Genomic DNA, 13,788 nt, shown 5'->3' with positions numbered 1-13,788 from the left:
ACAATGCACCTTTTGTTCAATAAGAGACGTGACGAGTAGGCTGATAATGACACGTGGCATGCCCGATGTGCCTGAGGAAGACAGCTTTCAGTAATTGCATATTGCCACATGTGACACGCGGATCAGAAACGTGGGCACTGGCAACAGTGAATGGCGACAAAAGCCGAAATGCGTTTCCGAGCTGCGTGGAGATACCGCCACGCTCAGAGTTGAGCCGAAAGGCAAAAAGCGGAGGACGTCGTGTTGACTTGTCGAGGAAAGTGGAGCGGCGTGCTTGGGAAGGATGCGTCGTCGCCCAGAAGTGGGGGACGACGGTGACGGCCAGGGGGAGGTGACAGTGCCCGACAGGACACAAACAGCGGGGACAGCGCCGTGAGACGTTGCTACTTCTGCTGCCTCCATGCGCAGGTCTGACACGGGCTCTGTGCGCCTGTGTGTGGCGTTGCGGAAAACTCTGGGAGGATGTCGGCAACCCTTGCACGTCTTTCGTCAAGCAGTGGATAGGCGCTGGCTAATGATGTCGACGATGAGACGTACAGTACGATATATCTGTAGTTAGTGGTGCGTGTGTGCGTGCGTGCGTGTACGCAATATTTTTTTTGCTCGCAGCTTCCTGCCTTGCAATTGGATGAACTGTTGCATTTGAAATGAACAGGGTATCTGAATGTGGCCGCATCTTACGACACTGTGCAGCTACGTCCGCTCATCCCCATTCGGGAGCTCTGCTCTGCGCAGGCCCCGTCTCCCAACCCACCGCTTCAGTCCCTTGCCTTTTGTTTTCCGAAATCCATTTCGCAAACTGCAGGTGTGGCGCCGGTTGGAAGATCCATCCGCCTTTCTTCCCCCGCAGAAGAGATGATGAATCTCAATTGCCTCTCGCCAATCTTAAATAAAGGAACATTGGATGTAATTTAATTTGCTTCCCGTGCTTTCAAAGTCCCGTAACGCGTCCTGATGATCTGTAATAAACACGAAGGGATTGCGATGGAATGAATTGGTTCCTACAGTCGTCAGCGTAATTATAAATAATAACATGCTGAGTCGGACAAATCTGAGCTTCAAAAATAACGATGGAACAGATTGGCTAAAGACACATACGCATTCTATTGATGCAGTAAGTGGGTGCTTATAACCTCTGGTGTTCCTTAGCCAGCAATGGAAATTCCATATTCCTCTCGTGGATATCTCTATAGGGCAAGCACTTTGGGCTTTAACCATGTGGTAGGCAACTCGTCAACCCAGAGAGATGATGGGCTGAGTCGGACCCTGACCAGGATTTGAACTTTGGTAGAGGTTAGTCTCGCCACAGGACCATCACCGAACTCTCCCCTCTCGTCTCACTCTCCTCCCCTCCACGTGATTCTCCCGCATTCGCCTAGCTCTACTCGCCTACCCACCCTGACCACGAGCTATCATCGCTTCCAGCAAAGTGTCCTTTCAATGACTACTTACTTTTCTGATCAGTCAATAAGACTTATTTGCCGAACGTGTGTTCTCGGTCTCGTCGGAACTCCCAGCATGCTCTTCTTAATACCTCCTTTTCAACTTTTCAGCTTTATCTTAATTGTCTTTGTCAAAAGTCCGTATTTCTGATCCACCTGTCAGAGCAGGCAATTATTTTTTTATTTTTTCGGAACATTGCTACGTTCATTTTTATCAAGTTCGATTTCTTAAAGCTACTGGATATTAGCCGCTCGTAGATAAATCCAAATTTGACATTCTTGGATTGCGGCAGAGGCAAGACAGCGGCAGGCACTGCGGTCGTGTCGCTGCGAGGCTCACAGGGAGCATTGTTGCCGCCCTCTCCACCTCGGGGAAAACCTGAAGGCAGAAGGGAAAGATGAAGACAAAAATGGACGCGAGAGGGGGGGGGGATGACATTTATGAGTGGATCCATCCCAACACACGGGGACTTTCACGAGCGCTTGTCCCGAGAGGAAGGGCCGCCACACGTTGACCCTCGGCCTCCGAACGCGGGAGCTGACACTGATCGATGGGGGATGGATCAGTGACGGTGCCGACTCCCATCGACTCGCGCCACTTGACACCCCCCGCCCCCCTCCCGGTTTAATGACGTGCCGCCGAAACCGAACCCGGGATCCGAACCCAGGATCTCAGCGGTGCCGGGCGACTCGTCGCTCTGACCCGGCGGCGTTGGCTCCTCGGGGGCCACTGGGCCACCTCGTCGTATTAAGAGGTCGAGTGAAATCGAGCCTCTAAGAACGATGTGAAACGTCCGATGGCGTTGTGTCGATGCGCGAGGATGTCCGACGCTGTCGCCCGCTGACGCTCGCGTTTTGTCTCGGCAGGCTCTCCGCCTCCTCGCGCTACTACTTCGAGGTGCTGCACAAGCAGAACGACCGCGGCACCGACCACGTGGAGGTGGCGGTGAGGATTCGCACGTCAGCAAGCAACCGGGGGGCCGTCAGCGCAGAGCTAACACTCGTGACCCCCACAGCAAGAAGGGACCTGGGTTTGATTGCTGAACCAGGCGCTGACATTGGAACAACTGCGGGATCCTGGGGTAGAAAATGACGCAACAGCGGCATTGGCCTTGATGGCCTCTTGACCTTGAATGGGTACTGCATTCACTGTATGGGCAAGTCGCCAACCTACTTGCTTTACTGCCAGCCCCAATGGATCCGATAAAGCCAACCTAATCGATGGATTGTTCACGGGTAAGGGAGGGAACCAACGCCCACCGCTGCCAACATCAAAGAGCTCAATGACGAAGCGGCCATCGCAACCCAACGAGTGTAAAAATCAAAATTAAAGCTTAACCCCCCCCCCCCTTTCCGAGCTGGGCCCAGCTTTCCTCACCAGCCCGGCGGTGGCGGGGGGGGGGGGGTTGGCGTCTGAGCCCTGTCGCGTTAGCCGCCCCCGCTAACAGGATTCGCTACGAATTAAAAAGCGCACGCCGCCTTTCAAATTCACTGCCCCGGAAAATTACGCCACGTTGCGGTATTGATCCGGTCTTTAATTTCTTGCCCCAGCCGCCCACACCCCCCCCGCCCCCCGCCCCAACACTCTCCATCCACCCCTGCCACCGTGAAAACAAAGAAAACTCTTCAAGCAAACGCTGTGTGATGGTGAAACGAAACGGCTGCCCGCCGAGCCCAAGCACGTCGCTTTGACTAAAGCTCTGCCCGCGTCTTTGCCGTTTGCAGTGGCGACTCAACGTGCCCAGCTCCACGTTCGCCATCATCGACGCGAGACACCTCTCCCTGTACACCGGTAGGCACCGCCTCCTTAGATTTCCCCCCCCGCCCACCCCCCGTGCCCCATCACAGCCGCCACCACAGTTCCATTTGTTTTTATCGTCTCATCGGTGTGGTCCCTCGTTTCTCGCATCTCGCATCTCATTTGCACGGCTCTCTTCGCCGCGTCAGCCTCGATGCGACGCATATCGCTTGCGTTCGAATTGCAAATAGGTGCGGCCTTTGTGTCAATCAACTGCTAGATGAAAGCCTCTCCACTGCTAGATTCAGGTCGTGGAGGATGTTTGACCAGACTTGACCGTGCTGGTCAGTGCGTCTTGGCGTAGGGGAGGCTGTGACATGAGCTGGTTCAGTTGTCGCTCGCCCACTGATGTTGTCTTTTGGCCAGGAATCGAAGTCAGGTTTTTCCACGTTCATCGCACAGTGCGCTAACCACTGAGCCACCGCTCCACCCATAATGTTTTACTCATCGACGACTTATCGCCCGCATTTAGACGTGCGTGTCGTGAGGGTAAGAATGAACGTGCATCGATGAATCAATGTGAAATTAAATGCCTACTCATTCGTGACTAAAACTACACTTGAGATACGAGGGGGGCGGGGGAAAGAGACGAGTTAACTTTAGTCATTGTCTCTGATTAAATATAGCTAACCGCACATCTCGGGCTGATATGATGACTTCCACGAGGTTCATAAGTGTAAAATGTAATTTAAATTAAGCCTTACTTCATCTGTCTGGCTGTAAAATATATAAATGTATTTGTGTTTTTATCCCCTTGAGCAGCATGGCTGCGTGCGCCTCATTCTGTCAGCGTCTCTGCGTGTCGCTTCCATCTCCGATCCGTTCCGCAAACACCCCACCCCCCAGTGTCACGTTTCCTTCGTTGCAACAAAACCAGGTGACCTTCGGTTCCGGTCGTATTTACCTGTTTCTCATCGTCACCCCCATCGTCAGCCACGCTCTCTCCGCTGCTGGGTGAAGGGCCGCTTGCTCCCGTCGCCAGCCTTGTCAATGCGGATGTCGCTGCTGCTGCTGTTGCTATTACCCTGGCCGTTCTCATTGTGCCCCCCCCCCCCCTCCGTTTTCCTCGAAGACGACTCGTCGTTCAAGATGAACGAGGTGGAGTACATCCCGCAGTCTCCCGCCAGCCACGTGGGCGGTCTGGAGAAGGCGTCGCTGCCGAGCCACTCGGCCGAGATGCTGCACCCCGACGCTCGCGACTCGCTCTACCTCAGTACGACCCCTGACCCTCTTCGCTCCCCAGACCCACCGCTCCCCCGATCCACCGCTCCCCCGATCCACCGCTCCCCCGATCCACCGCTCCCCCCCGACCCTCCGCTCCCCCGACCCTCCACTCCCCCGACCCTCCGCTGCCCAGACCCACCGCTCCCCCGACCCTCCGCTCCCCCGACCCTCCGCTCCCCCGACCCTCCGCTCCCCTGACCCTCCGCTCCCCCGACCCTCCGCTCCCCCGACCCTCTGCTCCCCCGACCCTCCGCTCCCCCGACCCTCCGCTCCCCCGACCCTCCGCTCCCCCGACCCTCCGCTCCCCCGACCCTCCGCTCCCCCGACCCTCCGCTCCCCCGACCCTCCGCTCCCCCGACCCTCCGCTCCCCCGACCCTCCGCTCCCCCGACCCTCCGCTCTCCAGACCCTCCGCTCCCCCGACCCTCCTCTCCCCCGACCCTCCGCTCCCCCGACCCTCCGCTCCCCCGACCCTCCTCTCCCCCGACCCTCCTCTCCCCCGACCCTCTGCTCCCCCGACCCTCCGCTCCCCCGACCCTCCTCTCCCTCGACCCTCCTCTCCCCCGACCCTCCGCTCCCCCGACCCTCCGCTCCCCCGACCCTCCTCTCCCCCGACCCTCCTCTCCCCCGACTCTCCTCTCCCCCGACCCTCCTCTCCCCCGACCCTCCTCTCCCCCGACCCTCCTCTCCCCCGACCCTCCGCTCCCCCGACCCTCCGCTCCCCCGACCCTCCGCTCTCCAGACCCTCCGCTCCCCCCCGACCCTCCGCTCCCCCGACCCTCCGCTCCCCCGACCCTCCGCTCCCCCGACCCTCCGCTCCCCCGACCCTCCGCTCCCCCCCGACCCTCCGCTCCCCCGACCCTCCGCTCCCCCCCGACCCTCCGCTCCCCCGACCCTCCGCTCCCCCCCGACCCTCCGCTCCCCCGACCCTCCGCTCCCCCGACCCTCCGCTCCCCCCCGACCCTCCGCTCCCCCCCGACCCTCCGCTCCCCCGACCCTCCGCTCCCCCCCGACCCACCGCTCCCCCGACCCTCCGCTCCCCCGACCCTCCGCTCCCCCGACCCTCCGCTCTCCAGACCCTCCGCTCCCCCGACCCTCCGCTCCCCCGACCCTCCGCTCCCCCGACCCTCCGCTCCCCCCCGACCCTCCGCTCCCCCGACCCTCCGCTCCCCCCCGACCCTCCGCTCCCCCGACCCTTCGCTCCCCCCCGACCCTCCGCTCCCCCGACCCTCCGCTCCCCCGACCCTCCGCTCCCCCGACCCTCCGCTCCCCCCCGACCCTCCGCTCCCCCCCGACCCTCCGCTCCCCCGACCCTCCGCTCCCCCCCGACCCACCGCTCCCCCGACCCTCCGCTCCCCCGACCCTCCGCTCCCCCGACCCTCCGCTCTCCAGACCCTCCGCTCCCCCGACCCTCCGCTCCCCCGACCCTCCGCTCTCCAGACCCTCCGCTCCCCCGACCCACCGCTCCCCCGACCCTCCGCTCCCCCGACCCTCCGCTCTCCAGATCCTCCGCTCTCCAGACCCTCCGCTCCCCCGATCCACCGCTCCCCCGACCCACCGCTCCCCCGATCCACCGCTCCCCCGAACCTTTCAAGCTGGCGCGTGCATGGGTGCCCTTTGGTTATTAAATCGGAATCGGAATATTTATTTATACTGGAGGAGTCCGAAAAGCTCTTTTTCACAGATGTCCAGTCGAGGCGGGTCAGAACGTTACAGCAATAAACAATACAGGAACACTGCAAGAGTGCAATGTATAGCCAAGCTAAACAAATCACTGAAAAAAATATACAAATGAAACTCAACAATTTTTTTTATCTTACCAGGTGAAGGCCCCGTGAGCTATTATCTTATTTTCTTCGGGAGCGACTTGGCCACAAACGATAGTTCAGCAAAGTGGCTTATCATGTTTGTTAGCCTATTGATGCGGTAACACCTCCTGCTTGACATAAGCGGTTACATTGCAGTGGCATTTATTCTCATCTGCAATCGGCCAGAATCGCCGTTTTGACCAGCCGGTTTTGGCAATGCTTAGCCTAAGTTTAGTTCATGTAGATTTGCAGTGAAATCATGATAGGATCCCACTCCATTACAGGAATCTGCCATAGCAGAATCCCCGTTAGAATCCCATGGAAAGTGAATGGAGATTTTATTTTTTTACATCGCAAAAGGAGAATCGCTACTCTTGCAGGAATCGCTCTGGATGGAATCTTACGACACCAATAGAATCCCTATTGGAATCGTGCGAGGTAGAATCCTAGGACTTGGATACGACTCCCAGAGCGAACCACCCAGCTGTAAACCAGGAACACGCGCACATACGTCAATGTTCAGCTGCGGTTCCTCCGAGAGGCTCCGGCGCGCGATTCTGCCCGGCTTGACGTTTCATTTTGCCAATCTGCCGCTGCGATGCAGCTCCACTGGTGGAAGCGACGGTGCTGAAGGGGATCCTGCCGGACTGCGAGTACCGCCCCTCGTACCTCCTGCACGGCTACGACCTCGACCGCTACCAAGGCCTGCAGTTCGTGAGTACCGCCCCCCCCCTCTCCGATTGACAACCACCCCCCACCCTCAGCCCACACCCTGTGCCACCTCTTCAGTGCAGATTCAGTCCGTTCTCCTGTCACGCGGCGGTTGTTGCGTTCCCGAAGATTGCCGCGTTATGGAAACATCCCTATTGTAATAAACAATTTATGGTAAAGCAAAAACTCGCGATAACACGTCGGATGTGTACGCAGGCCGAACAAAGACTGAGGCGCGTGGGTAGCATTTAGAAGCATCCAGCAGCATCCCAATGTCCTGTGTGATGCTACGCCGAGGCAGCCGTTCGACCGCTTATTCCTACTCGCGCGACGTAGTTTCATTCACTCCATCGTGTTACATCCAATTCACATCCGTGTTATAAAAAGTGTGTTCCCTAATGCATTCACCACATTATATCCAATTCACATCATGAAAACAATAGACGTTATAGGAGAACAGGCTGTACCTGTCGCCAGCCGGGTATCTGCTTGTACTGGGTTATGCCCTCATTTTGGGAACCGGTCATACCCACAATGGCGGAGCCAGGATTTTCAGGAAGGGGGGGGGCAACCCCTCTAGCAATGAGAAATGAGAGAGGAGTTGTAGTAAGGACTTGTCCCTTTGCTTTTTATTCGACGCGTGTGCGGTGATGGCGCAGCCATCGATCGAGGGTCGAATTCGAACCGTGTTGTGTGATCGGCATCGCGCTCGCTGAAGGTGAATGCCTTCAGGGAAGTCGTGTGCTGTACACGCAACTGCGCACAATTCTGAGTCACTTATAACTGCTTTGCCATTACTTATTGCCAATTATATCATCTCATAGAGTCCCTGGCACATAATAATAATAATATGCTACACAGTGGCAGTGGGGGTCACAAAATGCCGATTTATTACTAATAAACCCCAATGATTCGATCGAAATTAGGGATTTCGATCGAATCATTTGGGGGGCACGTACCACCCCACCCCCCCCCCCCCCCCATTGGCTCCGTCAATGCTTACCCAATTGGGGATCACACACGGCCGCAATTATTGCCCCCCCCCCCCTACTGCCAAGCTAATGCTCGTCTGCAGGCCAGGCGTTGTGTCACCTTGTGCCACACAGAGACAGCTACCACTGGGAGTGCCCTTTCAAATGTGCTGAGATGAGATGTGAATCGCTCTGAGATGCCCCGGGAGTATATGTGGCCGTTGCATCAAAATAAAATCGTCATCATTGTAATATAGCCTATAATTTTAAATTATCTTGCTCAGGGTGCATTGCTAAAGTAATTTCAAACTAAATGACTTGTATCTTCTTGGTTCTTTCGGTGAATGAATCCCTGCAGTCACGAAAGCTTTAAATCGAAATTTAAATGACTTGTAGTTTACATATTTGGAGTTGTTGGGCGTACATTGTAAATTCAGATTTATGCCAAGTGCACTGAGACACATTTACGACTTGGTGTGGAAAGATTGATTCATCCTCTTTTCTGACAACCTGGTAGAATGCGTCGTTCTGGTTGGTTTGGTCATGGCCTGCGGTGTCTGGGCCTCCCTGGAAAACGACGGAGCCCTTAGTGTGTGTACGTTGAACTTCAGACAAAAAAGCGCGTGGATCAGTGAGCTCCTACCTAGCCTCCCGTGTGGACAGGCCTTGGCTGTGAGCGGTGCGGTAACCGCAGTGTGGCCAGCCAGGCTTTGTGACGGCACGCGTAACTTTGTTATCGAGTATGTCGTGGGGATTTCTGCTCTTCGTGTCTAATCCGGACTATGAGTCGGGAGCGTTGGTGAAGCCCCGACGACCTGCTTGGCACGGTCGGTGCCGACTGCAGCATTTTGGGCATCCCGAGTTTTTTTTGCTGTGACCGGGGTGAGAACTTAAGAGACGAGGATGAGCCTCGTTTGTAAGGTGTGACCTGGGTTTACTAAAATTCCGAAAGAAAAAATATATTTAAAGTACAGCAATGGAAATCGGAGCAAAAAGAAACCGTGTTATGATGTGAGAAATCGAAAATATTGTACAAACATAAATCATTGTTACGTAATACATTTCCTGTTGTGCAAGTTGGCTTGGGCAGATTATATTCTGATTGATCTTAGCACAAATACAAAAAAAACACAACACAATTTGTCAATAACACTGTACAAAATGCGAAGTTTCGGAAAATGGCTCTTCCTCAAAGTGGATAATGCCTACGCAGAATCCGCAAATTTTATTCGTTTAATAGTACAATTACAATGAAATTACAGAAGCATGAAACTTACATAGGGGGGGGTGGACCATTGTTATGAATGCGTCTAGCGACTGCCTGCTGTATTTAGCTACTCGTTGGTTCACCCTGCCATAGGGTGACCATTGTTGCTAGTGCGCCGAGCTCCTGACTATTGTGTCCAGCTGCTCCTCGGTTGACCCTGCCAACCAGGTGGCACAGAGATGCTGGTAAGTGGCGGAGCGGGCTAAGTGGAAGTCACTGACCTGGCGGCGGCAGCAGCAGCAGCAGCACACTGACAGCTGAGAAGGGAGCTTGCTCGGGCAATTACCACTAGCGACTCTTTTGAGGTTGCTATCGGAGAGGGAGGACGCTGCTTGGCACCGCCCAGGTTGTTTGCTCCCACGGTTGACGACTGACCTGCGACCGCGTGTGTGCGCGCGCCCCTGCTGCTCAGGCGAGCGGTGGTGTCGAGGTTAGCGCTACGCTGCGCCAACACCGGTGACTGTTATCCGAACCGGTCCTGGGCCTCCCCTAGGTCGACTCGGCCTTCAATGATTACCCGGCGCCGGTGTCTAGTAAACATCGCCACAGGGGTGACAAAGGCGGCCGGGCGTGGCGCTGGCCACCCGTGCCGGCCTTGATAGGTGCTCGCTAACAGCCCTTGCACCGGCAGTCTGTTAAGGCTGTACGGGGTTGGGGGGGTCTTTGTCTTTGCTCCGCAGGTGTACCTCTCCTACATCTACCCCAACGACTACACCCGGCTGACCCACATGGAGACGGAAAACAAGTGCTTCTACCGGGAGAACGCCTATTACCTCGAGAGGTACTTGCGTCAAAACCCTCTCCTTGGCGGGTTTTTTTTTACCCTTTTGTTCGTGTTGCCAGTTTAGCTTTCTTTCTGCCATTAATTTCAATTTTTTTTTACTCTCGCTACCACTCGTGTAATAAAAATACGGCCCATTCGCCGACCGCCAAAATTGATTTTTTTTTTTCCGCAACGATTGGGGGCTTGTGCCTTGGCTCCGAGCGCGCGGCGCCAACCTCGTCGTATTTTTGGATCTCGAGGAGAAAGCGGCGATGCGACCGTGGGGGTTCTTGATATTTTAAAAAAAGCCTGCCGCGGCAGAAAAGTCGGCTCATCGAGCACGCGACCCCCGCGTTCAACGCTGGGGCGCCGGGCCTCCGCGCTTTAATGAAGAAACTCGTCTTCGCTTGTCAAAAGACGTCGAAGAACTTTTCTTGCTGCGTTGTCGTCATTGCCGTGCGTTCTGCAGATCCGGCTGGCTGGTTGTGCACGTGCTCTTGCACGCGCACAAGTTCACGATCTCCTCAAACTTTTCGGCAGCATTACATTTATTGCTGTCATTTTTCCATGGTTTTATGCTGATGTCGCTACCGGTGGTCGTGATACGGATTGAGGAGTTTACAACGCTCCACGGTAATGGACATTACAGAGCTACCTCTTTCAGTGACCTCTGCTCCATTCAGTAGAGGTCAGCAGTTTCCCACCCACTGCCACTGCTCATTGCGCTAAAGTCAGACGAACACAACAATTCTCAGAGGTGGAATTTAGCCAAATATTGTGCAGGACCAAATTAAACGGGGTGATTTTTTTGAGCAGTCATTGGTGGCCTTGCTGAGACCATTGGCTCACTCAACTCGAGAAGTCTGCTTAATCGCAGGCTGCTGCCTGGTATCGAGCCCAGGATCTTGGCGGTGCCAGCTTGGCTCCCTGACATCTGAGTCGCCATGGCCAACCACCTCAGCAGGTGATCCGTACGGTTTGTCCCGGCCCGATTCGGTGTTGCTGGGCTCACGGTCGGGCCAGTGGTCACAGTGCCTGGCTCTGTGTGCGCGCTGGACCGTTTGCTTCCCCGTCTTTTTCCCTCGACTGTAATTCCACTCGTACTTTCGGCGTCGTATCGCAAGGCGATCGCTTATCATTTTGGAACTCTCCTGGGCGAGCAATGCAGCATCCCGTGTCAGAGAACAGCCCCCGAAGCCTGGTTCTCCCACGTTCATCATCCGCACGGCTGGATTCAGCCAAACCGAAAGACAAGATTCTTCGTAACGATTTTCCTTCCCCCTTCGGTCCTCGCCGACCAGGCCGAGGCCATCAATCCGCTCCACTGGGAACCCCGGAGCAATCGCGGGGGCGGCCACCTCGGATTCAAACCAAAGAATCTCGCCGGTGCCGGCTCGGCGCCCCCGACCAACACGGCGTTAGCCCCCCCCCCCCCAGCCACTGGGCTGTCTCGGTGTCACCCACGTTGTGATTCCGCTCGAGAGGGCACACCCCTCCCCTCTTTCGTTGGGCTCCTGCGATTGTCGCGGTTTGTTTTTTTGCTCCCCCAAGTGACCAGTTCTTCATCAACTTCTAACACTCTTTGTTCTTTGCTCGGACACCGAGCCTCACACGTTCCCTGTGAAGATTGGCTCCTGGCTATCTACGCCATTCTTTCTCTACTCAATTACAACCGAATCATGTTATCAGCAGCCGCAGCCGCAGCAGCAGCCGCAGCCATGATCTCTCCACTGCTCCGTGAAGGCCTTCCCTGTCGCCATCTCTCACGGCCTCGCAGCAATCCGTTTAGCGGCTGCACAACGGGGCCAACTTTTATCGCTCCATCTCCGCGCCGGACGTCCCTCACGAGCGCATTTCTTTGAGTCTAATGGAAGTGGTTTTGGCCATTAATCGTAGACCTGGCTCGGCTTCGAGGATGTGAAAAGGTGTGCTCCTTTACCAACACTGTAAACCGCAGGGCAAATATGTGAATAGCTTAGGAACAAACACAGCTCTTCTTCTCAATGCTGCTTTTACATTTGAACTGTCAACCTTGTTTACTTTTGGTTTGAATAACTCGTTCATCAGGACCGCTCGCGCGAGCGGATAGCTGTGATCTAGTTGTACCGGGCGGTCGTACCCAATTGTGTTCTCATCGGTATGCTGTTTGACGACTAAATCGTATGATCCAGGCGCGCACCCGCCGACCCCCATTGAACCAGATTGACAAATGCCGGTTCGTAGTACACCGCATGGGGATCTTATAAAAACCGTCAAGAAACGTGGCCACGATTCGAATGTCTCTTCTTCACCGCCTCATTTGTATCGCGTTCGCCATCGTGTTCTCGTTTGTGTGTGGTCGTGTTGGCGGCAAAATGATCATCGGGCCCCCCCCCCCCGCCCCCCAGCTTGCTTATGTTTACAATCATAGTCTCGGGTTTTCAACTCGACATTTGTAGTTGTTGTTACACACATTAGTGTATCCTTTTTTATGGAGGAGGCCACTGTTAAATTAGTAAACGGGGCAGGTGGGTTCATTTGGCGGGCAGATCGATACGTGGGGAGACAGCTGTTGTCAGTCAGCAGTCAAGCAGGGATCGGTGGGCAAGTCGGCGGGGTCGCAGGGTGGACGTGCGATCAGGCAGCAAATGGGTTAAACGGTCTCCAAATGAGAATTCAAGTCACACCTTTGAATCAACAGCAATCATTTTGTTTCAAATCAGACACGGACCGATCTATGCGTCGGTTTATATACGTGTGCAGGTATTTATTTATTTATTATACGTGTGTTGTTTCTTTATTATATTTAGGATTGCTTTTTTTTTGCTACCTCGAATCCTGAGCACCCAGCTGTAAAATTGTTGAAACAAACATCAATTTTAATTTATTGGAAAATGTCAACGCTTTGAAGTAAAAAATATATATATATATATATAAATCGATTTCCTTTGGCCACGTGCTCTGCGTGTGGTTTAGCTGCATGGGCCCGTGGTTACACGGACGTGTCACGATTTGTGGGGGGGGCGGGGGGGGGGGTGGCAGCGTGGAGACAGACGTCTTCATTTTATAAACGTCTTCATTTTTTCTTTCTCTAACCCCACGGGTACGACGGCGACGGGAGATGCGCGCGTCGCGATATTTAATGAAGCGCGTTGGGACGCCTTCGCATAACGGCCCTCGATTATTATTTTAGATGTGCTGCCGCTGTGGCGTAGCGGGTCGGCGCGCTGGACTTGCCCATCCAGAGGTCGCCGGTCGGGTTCGATCCCCTCGTCTTGGCAATTGAATCGGCGGCGCCGTGTAAATGGGTGTAAATGGGTGCACGCCACGGATCGTCGATGGGTTGATCGCGTGTGTGGTTTGTGTGATGCGTGGCTACCCCCACCTGTGTTCCGAGACATCTGGCCAGCGCTGGAAGAGTAGGCAAAACACCCTTTGAGAGCTCCCTCTCGAGTCCTGCTTGGTTTGCGAGAGCTGACGAGATCGGGCACATTGAAGGTGATTTTGGCCAAATGACAAATCAAAGTACGTGTTTATATTGTTTCTGCAGTGTATGAGCATTTATACAATACTGTACATTTACAGGCAGAACGTTGGTTAACCTTGTTCTATGGATAAACCGGCCTCTGGCATAGCAATGTGGACTTTCTTCTGCAGCCTTTGGAATGCTTTTGGTCATGAAGACCTTCCCCGATGCCTGTTGGAGCACGGGGAACGACGACGATGATGACGATGATGCGCGACTGTTTCCATATTTAATGCTCGGCGTGAATTCTGCTCGAGACCTGCGAGTTACATCCTGTGTAGTTGTTCTCAATTTAAGGGC

At 55.0% G+C, this 13,788-nt stretch overlaps 1 protein-coding gene across 1 annotated transcript in view; it reads left to right on the top strand.

The window, feature by feature from the left end:
- The window catches only part of LOC144722973 (N-acetyl-beta-glucosaminyl-glycoprotein 4-beta-N-acetylgalactosaminyltransferase 1-like), a 107,268-nt gene that overhangs the window by 73,972 nt on the left and 19,508 nt on the right, over positions 1–13,788 (top strand). Inside the window, exons 8-12 of the mRNA XM_078601441.1 lie at positions 2,310–2,388; positions 3,168–3,234; positions 4,313–4,453; positions 6,876–6,985; positions 9,901–10,001. Of these exons, the coding sequence (XP_078457567.1) occupies positions 2,310–2,388; positions 3,168–3,234; positions 4,313–4,453; positions 6,876–6,985; positions 9,901–10,001 (498 nt within the window). The remainder of the gene's footprint in view (positions 1–2,309; positions 2,389–3,167; positions 3,235–4,312; positions 4,454–6,875; positions 6,986–9,900; positions 10,002–13,788) is intronic.

Source organism: Lampetra planeri, chromosome 16, assembly GCF_965212315.1.
Source record: "Lampetra planeri chromosome 16, kcLamPlan1.2.h2, whole genome shotgun sequence".
Lineage (NCBI taxonomy): Eukaryota > Metazoa > Chordata > Hyperoartia > Petromyzontiformes > Petromyzontidae > Lampetra > Lampetra planeri.
Note: the sequence above shows the minus strand (reverse complement) of the source record. Positions and strands in the feature narration are given on the sequence as shown.